At 41.1% G+C, this 13,251-nt stretch overlaps 1 protein-coding gene across 4 annotated transcripts in view; it reads right to left on the reverse strand.

The window, feature by feature from the left end:
• Positions 1 to 445: 445 nt before the first annotated feature.
• The window catches only part of col7a1 (collagen, type VII, alpha 1), a 74,060-nt gene continuing 61,254 nt past the window's right edge, over positions 446 to 13,251 (reverse strand). For 3 of the 4 annotated variants that reach the window (XM_039798734.1, XM_039798733.1, XM_039798736.1), the window contains exons 111-119: positions 12,794 to 12,871; positions 12,420 to 12,473; positions 12,205 to 12,253; positions 11,974 to 11,982; positions 10,461 to 10,544; positions 9,972 to 10,097; positions 2,868 to 3,017; positions 2,244 to 2,426; positions 446 to 2,139 (exon numbers count right to left, since the gene is read on the reverse strand). In XM_039798734.1, coding sequence (XP_039654668.1) covers positions 2,111 to 2,139; positions 2,244 to 2,426; positions 2,868 to 3,017; positions 9,972 to 10,097; positions 10,461 to 10,544; positions 11,974 to 11,982; positions 12,205 to 12,253; positions 12,420 to 12,473; positions 12,794 to 12,871 — 762 coding nt within the window. In that variant the 3' untranslated portion in view covers positions 446 to 2,110. The remainder of the gene's footprint in view (positions 2,140 to 2,243; positions 2,427 to 2,867; positions 3,018 to 9,971; positions 10,098 to 10,460; positions 10,545 to 11,973; positions 11,983 to 12,204; positions 12,254 to 12,419; positions 12,474 to 12,793; positions 12,872 to 13,251) is intronic. The other variant, XM_039798737.1, reaches the window with a different exon arrangement.

The following is a 13,251-nucleotide window of genomic DNA, read 5'->3' on the forward strand; positions in this document are numbered from 1 at the left end:
AAACATCCAAATGCTTGTTTACAATGTGAAAAATATTTCCAGAATCCACAACACTGCCCACTTTGCTACTTTACTAAGTAGTATGGACAGTTAAACAGTCTGCACATTTAAGGAGTGAGCAAAATAATTAAAACACCTTATAACACAGCATCCTTGCCAACGTGACATCATGACTTCGCGTGAACATACACGCCACTTTCTAAAGCCAAGTGGCGTGTTATCTGTACGCATTTTGAGCTATCTGCGTGTATGTCTACACCGTATACAGGTGACGGGTTGGATTTAGGAAAAGAAGAACGGGACGGTTAGGTTTAGGAAAACAATAAGGGGACGGCTGGGTTAAGTAAAAGAAGAAAGTGACAGGTGTGTTTAGGAAACGTGATACACTGGACACGATCCCCGGTCTCCTGAGTGAAAGTCCTGTGTTGTTTGACCCATCCACCACCCCAACCAACCTCCCTATGCAGATTTTCGGGCTTTCATACTACTCACTACCGTTGTCGCTCTTACTGCTACGACATCTTCTTAGTGAGAATCGTGCTGTGATCACGAAACATGCTTTCCATTGAAATACATTAGTTTAAAAAAACGTGCGAAATTTTGCTGGGAAAAAAAACAAACAGAAGTTCTTTTCTCAGGAGAACTTGGCGCAATCGCAAGGTAATGTAAGTCAATGGAGGCCAAACGGGTTTGATAAACACGCTAAAAAGCGATTATGCTTCTTGCTAACACGCCAAAATGGAATACGAATTGCCGTGTCATACATACGCCACTTATTGAGATCAGTCTGTCCTTGCAGTATATACCAGTTCGGTGAAGTTCATAAAAGGGTGTAGTTTGTGCTATCCGTTAAAACATCATGAACTTTGCCATATTGGTATTTACTTGAAGCACCAATCTCGAAGATTTTAATTTCAATAAATGTCTGTTAAGCCACTAAATATTGCCGAATGAGGTAACACAGTGGCAATTGAGCCTATGGCCCATCGATCTCAGAACCCATCGGCTATCGGTCTGCCGATGATTTATAGCCTCTGGGGGCAACGGCAAATATTTCGGGGGTTCCGGTGTAGCCAGTGGATATTCGGGCCAAGACTTCCTCTTACGTGCGGCGGGTCTGAATAGCCACTTGAGAAACGAGAACAGAGTTGGAGTTGAGAATTGTCGTTTCTATACAGAAATCTGCATAAAAATGCAGATTTATTTTTTTTTTTAATCGGAAGAAAAAAAAAAACTAGCCAATAGCTGATGGGTTATGAGATTGCATTTCGGCCAATGCTTTCCACCTCTTTTGCTCTCCACATGGACCGTTTACCTGCATGCAACCAAAGCCCGCTCAAACGTGATTGGTCAATACTACTCAGACTAGAAATTGAAACCAGATTGCTTCAGATACCAAAATCTTGTCCCGTTGCCTAGAGACTCTGCATTCATATGCAGATATCTATTTATAGAGATGAATGCCCACTGATGGAAGCTGTTGCATTTGCAGTATTACCAACTGGGTGTCTGGGGCAACATTCCCAGGAAAATCCCAAGCGATGGTTGGTCTGCCAGAGAGGGTAGGCAGAGCCAACGCGTGTGAAGCATGTTTTTTTCTGGTCTCTGCTAGTGTTGCGAGTAAACGACACACTGTTAACACTGTTTGGATGCTTGGGAAGTGAGACAAAAACAAACAGAGGTCTTCGAGATTGTAACTTCAAGAATTATTGCATTACACTGTAAGGTGAGTCAGGCAATTTGTCCACTCCCTATTATCTGTGTGCAACATGAAATGGATAAAGGTACTCAAGTACCTCAATATTGTGGTAAAGTTAAACTGAGAAAATCAGGGTGAATGCAAAGACACTTCTATAGTTTGCAAGTATTTTTTAACCTAAAAAAACTATACTATAGCTAACTATAACTATTTTGTTTTGCATGGTTTGGAGAAAATAAAGCAATGAGGCACTCTTGTATCCCCCCTCAACCTAGGCTAAAGTTTGTTTGGGTTTACAGAAACAATAAATAAACAAAAACAAATCTTGACCATTGACATTTGACAAAATAATGATCTATAAAATCTATATAAAGGCTAACATTCCAGTGGCTGAGGAGGATTTGGCCTCAATCATCGCGCTGTCTTCAAGGGACGAGGACCTGCACAACAGATCAGTCGTTAGTCCGCATATGTTCAATACCTGACATACCCTGGTGTGTGTGTGTGTGTGTCTGTGTGTCTGTCTGTATATATATTTGTGTACCTTCAGCCTCCCCAAGGCAGAGCTCCTCACACTCCTCCAGGTGGAGGAAGCGGTTGTCGTTGCCTTCACAGCCGCTGTAGATGAAGGGCCTGCAGGCCTGAACCTGACTGTTAAAGTACCAGCGCATAGTGTATCGTCCACAGCTTCCCTCTTCCATGGGCAGCAAGCACAAGTCTGCTGGAGCTGCACAACACACACAACACACACACACGTTAAGAGTGTACACGCAGAGACACAAATAGGCGCACACAATGAGAAAAAGGGCAAACCAGGCAGAAAGGAGCAGAGGCAGAGCAGCAAGGGGACCCAAAACAAGCATTCATGACCACTGAATGACTCAAGCAAAACCAACCTGTTTATTCCAATACATACGGATATATTATTCTTTGTTTTTGTATTTTATTTTACTGGATTAATTGATGGCTTTAATAATAACGATAATTAATAATAATGTATACTTTAATTAATCCCCAGTGGGGGAAATTACAATGTTTAAGTCAACAGTCAAACAGCCAATGCAGCCTGAGACATGCAGAGAGGGCCAGACACCAGGCAGGCAGGCTGACGGATTTAACGCTTAATACTGTAAATCCCAAAAACAGAACAGCACATGAGCTGGTTTACCTTCCCCTTTGACTCTCCTCTTGGACCTGACTGATTTGGGCTTGACTGCTTTCAGAAGTGTAACTTTTGCTGTTTTCTTAACGTCAGTAGTGGATGATTTGTTTGGTTCAACTTTGACTGTTTTGTCAGTTTCATCCTTGACAACCTCACCTGTCAACACACACGCACGCACACACAATAGACATATTCAGTATAAATGGAAAAAGAAAGAGAAAAAAATACATTAATAAATAACAGGTTTAATGATGATGATCTACGTGAAAGTTCACGGACTCAGGATGGTGTGTGCTTGCAGCAGGCTTGCGTGAGAAAATATGCAAGGCCAATGCGGTCTCGTAACGTCATGAAATTAGCACAAAGCGAAATGCACAAACATAATGACCTCCTCCAGCACAAATTTGTTTGTGTGCTGATAGAATAAACAGATTTATGGGAGATGAGCACAAATTTAGCACGCCATCACGTCAGGTCAGATGTACAGTACATAGGTACCTTATGTCTTTCATTTTGGGAAAACCTTTTTAATTTTCAAGCAGGGAACACATACAGGTTTTTCAGACAATGTGCTTATTTCACAAATGACATGCAAGACCAGGTTGGAGAGGGGGTTGTAGCCGATTCTGTGGTCTGTCCTGTGACCAGTGGTCTCTGGCACAGACCAGTGGTCACAACCACTAGGGGCGCTAGAGACACTGGTCGCGACCAGCTCCTCAGTGGTCTTCCCTGTGGTCTCTGTGGTCTGTGAAGCGGCTTTAGTATTTTCTCCCCTTTCCTGTCGTTTTGGCAGCACTGTTAGCTGGATAAATGTCAGAGATCATAATCTTTTGTCTATAAAATACACTATATCATATATATTATGATTATTATTGTTATTATTATTGATAATGGAGATCCGTGTGGTCAGGACCAGCTGGTCTCTGGCACGGACCAGTGGTCACAATCACTAGGGGCGCTAGAGACACTGGTTGCGACCAGTGGCACAGCGGTCATGACCAGCTTCTTACTGGCACAAAGGGCACTAAAATTACTGGTCCTGACCACCTCCTCTGTGATCTATTCTGTTGTTTGGACCAGTTGAGTGATCTGTGGAATATTTCAAATTTTTAATACAACTTTTCACGTTTCTCAAAGTGTGAGCAGAATCGCCTAATGTGAGAAGCCATAATTGTTGTCTATCCAATGCTATTGATCACTATTATTAATAGAAATCATAATAACAATGATTAAATTATTATTAGTCGTAGTTGTATGAGTAGTACTATCGACTATGCAGGTCCGTGTCTTCCTGACTGGACATTTACCAATGTGATGCATTTTAAAAGCTCACATTACCCTTTGTATCAAATCTTGATCTAGATCTAAAGTCAAATACATGTAGTGGAGGAAAAAATGTAGAGTTGACTGACAAAGCAACATCAAATGAAATACAAAAATGTAAAAGTTCAATTAAAAATTCAACTTAAGTAGCCTACAGTACAGTAACAAAAGTAACAGTCGAATCATCTTGACTGATCCGGCACCTGATCACCTGATCGTTCAAAGGATTTTCTCTGGATGAAATCTGGAAAACCCTCAAATCTCGCCAGGATGTCAATTGTGGCCTGCATAATAGAAAACATTTAAGTTCATGACAACATAGGAAAAAATAAACAAGGAAGAGGACAGATTATAAACATAAAATAATGGGTTGGAATTATATAGGACTTTTCTGGGCACTAAAAGTGCTTTAAAGAAACCATTATTCTCTCTTGCTCTCTCTCTATTATTTTTATATATATATATATATATATATATATATATATATATATATATACACACACACACACAAAGAGATGCTATTTTCCGATTGGCCAATGGGTCCTGATAGGGCCTCTTGTGGCTTAATAAGCTATTTATTACTATTACATTTATTTCTTCTTCTTCTTCTTCTTCTTCTTCTTCTTCTTCTTCTTCTTCTTCTTTTTTTTCTTCTTCTTCTTCTTCTTCTTCTTCTTCTTCTTCTTCTTCTTCTTCTTCTTCTTCTTCTTCTTCTTCATTTGGGGCTTATATTCAACGACATTTCAGTTAGGCTATAGTCAAAGACACACAAGATGGCTCAAATCTAAAAAGAGTCTGATCACGTAAGCATATCTCGACGAATAACAATGAAAACAATAAAAGTCAAAGATTACTTACACAGATCGTTGGAATGGGCCTGGGAATCCAAGGAAGCAAAGTATATCCTAGACCATATTTTCCGCTCTTTGTGGTTTTAGAATGAGCATACGGCGTAATAATCATCTTTTTACGGCTGCTAAAATTGACAATACTTTCAAACAGTATGGGCCTTTCTACATGTAAAGATTTTTTCCTAAATAACATCTTTCTCAGTTTCACTGACTTGGTCAGTAAATTCAACATCACTAAGTCCAGTTTTATCTAGTCATCTAGTCAAATGTCATCTAGTTTTATATCTTCAGGTTCGTCATTTCACACTCTGACCTGGAGGATACTGCAGACCCCTCTAACCTTAAGAGGCCAAATCTAACATATAATTCAGTTATGTTCAGTTCAGTTCAGTCACTTTATTATCCCAAATGGGAAACTTGATATGCAGTCAGAAGTGAAAGATAAAAAGAAACACATTCAAGCCACATACAAATAGAGGCAACAATACAAGACATGACAGAATTTATCACCACTGGAACAATCTCTAAAAACAAAAAAAGTACTACATTACATGTACAAATGAAGCTGAGTTATTGCACATGGGACAAAGGAGTTTTTACCCATATTGGTCTTAAAGGAACACGCCGACTTATTGGGAATTTAGCTTATTCACCGTAACCCCCAGAGTTAGACAAGTTGATACATACCCTTCTCATCTCCTTGCGTGGTGTAAAGCTGTCTGACGGCTCCAGCAGCATCAGCCCATAACAGAACAGGCAGGTGAATGGTTCCAGTAATCCTACTGCTCCGAATAAGTGACAAAATAATGCCAACATGTTTACTTAACTATTTACATGTTGTGATTTGTAGAGTCACAGCGTGTACAAAAAACAACATAACATGAGACACAGCCATCTTCTAACCATAAACAAACCGGGAACTATATTCTCAGGCGGAAGAATATAGTACTTGGGCGGAGTGATATGCTCGCAGCAAGCCTGTCTGAGAATATAGTTCCCGGTTTGTTTACGGATAGAAGATGGCTGTGTCATGTTACGTTGTTTTTTGTAGGCTACACACTGTGACTCTACAAATCACAACATGTAAATAGGAACATGTTGGCGTTATTTTGTCACTTTTGTCACAATTCGGAGCAGTAGGCTAGTTGGAACCAGTTACCTGCAGGATCTGTGCTGGGCTAAGCTAATGCTGGAGCCGTCAGACAGCCTTACAGCACGCACGGAGATGAGAAGGGTATGTATCGACTTGTCTTACTCTGGGGGTTACGGTGAATAAGCTAAATTCCCAATAAGTCGGCGTGTTCCTTTAAACCGAGGTACTCTAAATCTGTGACCTGATGGGAGTATTACAAACTCAGAGTGAAGGGGGTGGTTTGTGCAGTCTAATATAGACCGGGCCTTGCGAAGATCTTGCTGGTCAAAGATAACCATCAAGGGGGACTGTGAAAAACCTATCACCTTACCAGCCACCTTTACAATATGGCTGAGGTGGTTTTTGTCCCTGATATTAAGGTTACCGTACCAAGCAATCATGGCAAACACAAGAACTGATTCAATAAAAGATTTATAAAATAAGGACATCATTTTCCTATCTACATTAAGTGTTTAACTTCCTAAGGAAGTACAAACGTTGCTGTCCCTTCTTACAGACTGCATCACAATTCACATCAAACTTCAGGTTTTTATCAATGACGGTTCCCAGATACTTGTACTGTTCAACAAACTCAATTTCAGTTCCCTTAATGAAAGTCTTAGATGGTGGGAGGAATACTTTCCTAAAATCAAAGGAGCAGGCTAATGATGACCGTATCATCAGCAAACTTCAGAATGTGCCTGTTCTCATGCTGGCTTCTACAGTCATTGGTGTAAAGAATGTACAGCAATGGGGACAGGACACAGCCCTGAGGAGAGCCAGTGGAAGAGGAGTGCTGTTCTGACAGAAAGCCATTAACCCTAACCCTCTGAGATCTACATGTTAAAAAATGAACAATCCAGCCGACAAAATTTACATCAAAATTAAAATAGGTACGCAGTTTCCAAGCTAAAATATGTGGTTGAATAGTATTAAAAGCTGATGAAAAATCCATAAATAAAAGTCTGGCATGAGTGCCAGGACCTTCCAGGTGCTTATACAGAAAGTAAAGTAAATTGATTGAGGCATCTTCTACCCCCATCCCTGCCCTATATGCAAACTGCATGAGGTCTAAAGCCTCCTCCACCATAGTTATCAGTTCCCTTTTGACCAGCCTTTCAAATGACTTCATGACCAGTGAAGTCAATGCTGAGGTCTGAGGTCATTTAGCACCTTAGGGGTTCCGCTTTTAGCCACCGGAACAACAATGGACTCCTTCCATAACTTTGGGACCCTTCGCTGCTCCAGAGATATCCTAAATATATTACAGAACACATCACAAAGCTGTTCTGAACAGTGCTTTAGCAATCTTCCTGTAATAGAATCAGGCCCCATGCTCTTATTTGTCTTAACTCTCTGAAACTCTGCCTTAAAGGTCCAATGACATGGTGCTTTTTGGATGCTTTTATATAGACCTTAGTGGTCCCCTAATACTGTATCTGAAGTCTCTTTCCCGAAATTCAGCCTTGGTGCAGAATTACAGACACTAGAGCCAGTCCCACAATGAGCTTTCCTCAGAACATGCCATTTCTGTGTCTGTAGCTATTGAGGAGTAGAGAGGGAGGGGCAAGGTGGAGGGTGGGGGTGTGGCCTTGACCAACTGCCACTTTTCTCGTTTGAAAGCCATGATGTCTCTCTCTCATGGGTGGGCCAAATTCTCTTGGCGGGCAAAGCAGAGAAAGGGGAGGTAACCTTGCTCCTTATGACCTCATAAGGAGCAAGATTCCAGAACAGCTCATCTGAGCTTTCATTTTCTCAAAGGCAGAGCAGGATACCCAGGGCTCGGTTTACAGCTATCACCATTTCTAGCCAATTGGGGACCATAGGCAGGCTGGGGGAACTCATATTAGTGTTAAAAAAACTCATAAAGTGAAATTTTCATGCCATGGGACCTTTAACATCATGGGCGTCAAACATCTGGCTCAGCTTTGTGCATATTTCTTTAAGTTGCTCTGTGAAGTCATGAGTCTCAAATCTCACTTTACAGTATATCCATGGATCCTATCAAAGCAAAATGGGAAGAAGAGTTAGGGACAAATATATCAGATGCTATATGGGACAGAGCTCTAAACTGGGTGAATGCGACCTCTTCTTGTGAGTTTGAATTTGATTCAGTTTAAAGTTCTTCACCGTATGCACTACAGTAAGGTTAAACTGGCAAAAATATACTCTGACATGGATGACATCTGTGAAAGATGTAGAATGGACAGAGCAGATTTACTTCACATGTTTTGGTCATGTTCCAGTTTGAGAGAGTTCTGGGCTTCAATATTTAAGGTCTTAAATGAAGCCTTTGATTTAGATCTACAACCTAGCCCTACAATGGCCGTGTTTGGGGTAAAAGGGGGTGATATTGTAACGTCCAATGGGAAGGAAAGTGTTGTTGCTTTTGTCACCTTAATAGCACGACGGAGAATACTACAAAAACATCTACACCACCAAAAGCCTCCACATGGCTTTCTGATATTATGATGTTTCTAAAAATAGAAAAAAATCAAATACTTTCTTAGAGGATTAATCAGAACATTTTACAAAAACTGTGACCCTTTACTGGCTTACTTTGAAAGACTTACTACACGTCCCTCTTAATAACTGCTAAGATTAGTAAAGCACACTGATTACACTATTTGCAATCATGAGTAATAGAAGAAAGGTGTTTTTTTTATTTTTTGTTTCTTTAGCTGTCCTTTCCTCAGCACAAAGGTTTGTTGTGGGTGGGATGGGGTTAATTGAAAGACGTCTTCTTATAATTTACATTGTAATGTTGCACTGCATATTATATCTTCTCTAAAGCAATAAAAATACTACTTCATAAAAAGAATGAGCATACGGCATATGATCAATATGATCACACCTGGCATCAAAATTGGAAATGGCTTCTTATTGGCCAGGAACTGAATCACCATCCGTTTACTTCATTTCATTAGTTTAAAGGCAGTGGCCATGCAGCCATGGCATGACCGAAAAACCAATTGAAAATGAATCTTCAATTCTCTTCAAAAAGGAGTTAGGGTAAGTGGTCCTGATCATTGATGATGGAAGACACGGACCTGCATAGTCGATAGTACTACTCATACAACTACGACTAATAATAATAATTTAATCATTGTTATTATGATTTCTATTAATAATAGTGATCAATAGCATTGGATAGACAACAATTATGGCTTCTCACATTAGGCGATTCTGCTCACACTTTGAGAAACGTGAAAAGTTGTATTAAAAATTTGAAATATTCCACAGATCACTCAACTGGTCCAAACAACAGAACAGATCACAGAGGGGTGGTCAGGACCAGTAATTTTAGTGCCCTTTGTGCCAGTAAGAAGCTGGTCATGACCGCTGTGCCACTGGTCGCAACCAGTGTCTCTAGCGCCCCTAGTGATTGTGACCACTGGTCCGTGCCAGAGACCAGCTGGTCCTGACCACACGGATCTCCATTATCAAAAATAATAACAATAATATTCATAATATATCTGATATAGTGTATTTTATAGACAAAAGATTATGATCTCTGACATTTATCCAGCTAACAGTGCTGCCAAAACGACAGGAAAGGGGAGAAAATACTAAAGCCGCTTCACAGACCACAGGGACCACAGGGCAGACCACTGAGGAGCTGGTCGCGACCAGTGTCTCTAGCACCCCTAGTGGCAGTAACCACTGGTCCCTGCCAGAGACCATGGTCCTGGGACAGACCACAGAATCGGCTACATCCCCTGCTGCCAGGTTGGTTTGGGTGATGCTCAGTGTGTCGGCTATTTCACTGCACGATAGAATTGGAAACAGTATGAAACACAGTACCATCGCTCTGGTTGGCAGAGGGAGTGAAGTAGAGCAGCTCGTCCAAGGGGTCGTCGTAGGCCTCGATGGAGTAGACATGCTCGTAGTCCGGGTCGTTGGTGTTCACCACCACACGCAGCTCACGGCCTGAGAGAAATGCAACGTCACACAGGTCAGAGATCCTTCACCTCCGCCTGACAACCTCCAAGTTTCAGATAGAGGGAAGGCTGTCAACCATATTAACTCAAGAAGCCTCTAAATGCAGGTACAGAACAGTCAGTGAAATAGAGTAGAGCATATATAGAGTAATATTTGTATTTGTCTGGATATGCTACGTGAGATATAGAATACATTATGTGGAACATAAACATAAATGGAGTCCTCAGTTTTCTTGATGAGAAAACCACTCAATGTTCAGAGGTCTCCAGATGCAGATCCAGTTTGTTAGGGACAGACACGCAGACAGACACACAGATCAAGGCCTGATCAAGGTTGGACTGACACACTCACCCTCCTCCCCCTTCAGGACCAGTTGTTGATCTGGTGAAGGCCGAGCCCTGACCGGGGGCTGGGACCGATTAATTGGGCCTGAACCTGAGAGAGCCAGATAGGACAGGGAGGAGCAATCAGGGACACACCGAGGAGGCAGAGACAGGATTCAGGGAGCGAGAGGGACCAGGTTAAGTGTTACAGGAGGGAGAAAAGGAGGGCCAGAAAGGTAACATGATGAAAAAAAAGGAAGGGCCGAACATTCTGGTAGTAAAACCTTCAGACACATGAGCCAACAACAACCCCAAAGCACCACAAAAATCATTCCACCGTTCAGCATACACACCAGCTAAAAGGATTTACATAGTTTTTGCAAGACTGGTCGAACATAAGGCAATCTTCCAAAGACTGGCTGTAATCCTTTAAGGACTCAAGCCGCTGCTTGTGTCGCACTCTAGTCAAATATGTTTTGACTTGAGTCAAAGTGCGGATTCAACTAAACACTGCAGACCTATTTCTTAGGTAATAACAAATACATTAAGCATGAGTGAAATGTTTGTTTTGGCCTCAATCTATTTCTAATTTCAGTATGTTTCAACCTGGGCCATATTTCCAATGCATTTGTGTATAAATGAATAATGTGAACAAGAAATCTTTGAAATTGGTCCAGTATTAAGCGTGAACGCTGTAACTGGCAGCCGCAAACCAGGCTGCAATGTAACCCTATAGGGAAAATGTGCACCGTCAATGTACGTCCACTAAAAGTGCTTGTTTTTGCCACTGACAGGCTCAGATTGTTATTATAAGTGTCTGACTACATTATGAAAAGTTAGTCAAGTCTCGTTCTGAAATCTTGCGAGGTGACTTGCCGGAAGACAGCGGTGTGGAACCGTGGATTTTTTAAGAGTGAGTTGGGAGAGAGGAGTTCAATATAGGGTCTACGTTGAAAAATACCAAAATGACCCTTTAACTGCTGCCTCACAACAAACCCATTAGCTCAAACTTTGGAAAAGTTAATCATTTGATTTTGAATTTAGATTTAAATATTTAATGCTATCTTTTCTCACTGATTGGAGAAAGTATGTTTGTTAAGTGTAGCATGTTTATATAATTACAATATAATCAAAGACCATTGCCTTGGTCAGAGCACTTTGTCTACTCAAAGGCGTTTAACATAAAGATCAATTTCATTTAAAAACTATTTATAAAGGCATTTCAGACTAAAAAAATAAGTAAATGAATGTCAAAAAAGATAGCGTATTTTACACCACCTTGTTACTTTCTTCAAACAAATGCAACCAAACAGGTAATAAAACTGTATCTTTGTTTGAGGTGAAATGATTATATAAACCACACACAAATACTTAATGTGGGCAAATGCCCTAAAGCATTATAATAGATATACAATATATGGGACTGACTGCTTTCACTAAAGACTGCAGCAGTATATGTGGTATAGTATACCGCTGTGACTCATGCTAAATCACAGCCCTTCTGTCCACCCCCTTCTGCTGCAGTCGAATGGCTCACTCACCTCCACACGCTGAGGATCAGACAGATGGACAGGAAGGAAGCAGAAAGACAGAGAATAAAAATGGTCAGCTTAAAGAGTCATGGCACGATTGTAATTCTCCACAGCTTCTTTTCTATCATACTTTCATAGAATTTAGCTGAGGCTGTGACGCATATGCTGTGATTACCATCTGAAGTTCAACTTGGGGACAACCGTTATAAATTAGCAATGCAGGCTGCATGAAAGACTCACCACAGTGCTGACTCATCTCTGAGCGAACATACTCTCTGACCTCATACTCCTGAATTCAAAATAAAGAGGGGGAACAGAGCAAAAAACAACAACTTACAAACATAACCCTAATATCAACTCTTTGTAAGTGTGTGTGTGTGTGTGTGTGTGTGTGTGTGCGCTGTTTTGTGTCAGCGTCTTCAGATTGAGCCCCGCGGTAAGGCTCAAGCACTGACCGTCATGCCTGGCTCTCCTCTGTCTCCCTTGGCTCCATCTGGGCCCAACTCTCCCTGCAACATGGACAGGTATTAGGACACACACGACCCACAGAGAGGCTTGCAGCACATTAATTCATTAGGCTGAGAGCAGGTGCAGCAAACAAATGCAAAGTCAAGGGAGAGGTTAAAAAAAATTATTGTAACTTTTACAGATGTATAAAGAAATATAGTATAGTATAGCATCCGGCATACTGTGGCATGTGTAATACTGAAGTTCATCAAGTGATTCTGTGCTGTGTGATGGTGATGTTTTTGATAAGGGTCTCAAGGATTTCCTGACCTGGTCAAACGGTTTGGTAAGAAAATAACACAGAGACAAGTATGACACTAACCGCTTCTCCTCGTTCCCCCGGGATCCCTGGAATACCGCGTGGACCAACCATGGAGGGACCGATTGGACCTCTCTCTCCCTGACACACAAGCAAAACAACATTACAACATGTCTGCAGTAGTCAGATGTAGTATTAATCATTATAAAAAAAACCATCTTTTTAAATGTCCCACTGCCTCTATATACATAATCTCTGGACAGATGTGATTTGGCTGCATAGTTTCAGTAAAAACAAAAAAAGTGTTTATGTTGCGCTGGCATCTTTTCTCCAAATAAGTTGCTACTGTATTTACTGTACTTATGCTGCTTCAAGCCACACACACACACACACACACACACACACACACACACACACACACACACACACACACACACACACACACACACACACACACACACACAAACACACTTTAACAATTATGCGGACATCAAAGCTATAGAGAGTACAACTGTAATGCA

Source organism: Perca fluviatilis, chromosome 4 (assembly GCF_010015445.1).
Source record: "Perca fluviatilis chromosome 4, GENO_Pfluv_1.0, whole genome shotgun sequence".
Taxonomy (NCBI): Eukaryota; Metazoa; Chordata; class Actinopteri; order Perciformes; family Percidae; genus Perca; species Perca fluviatilis.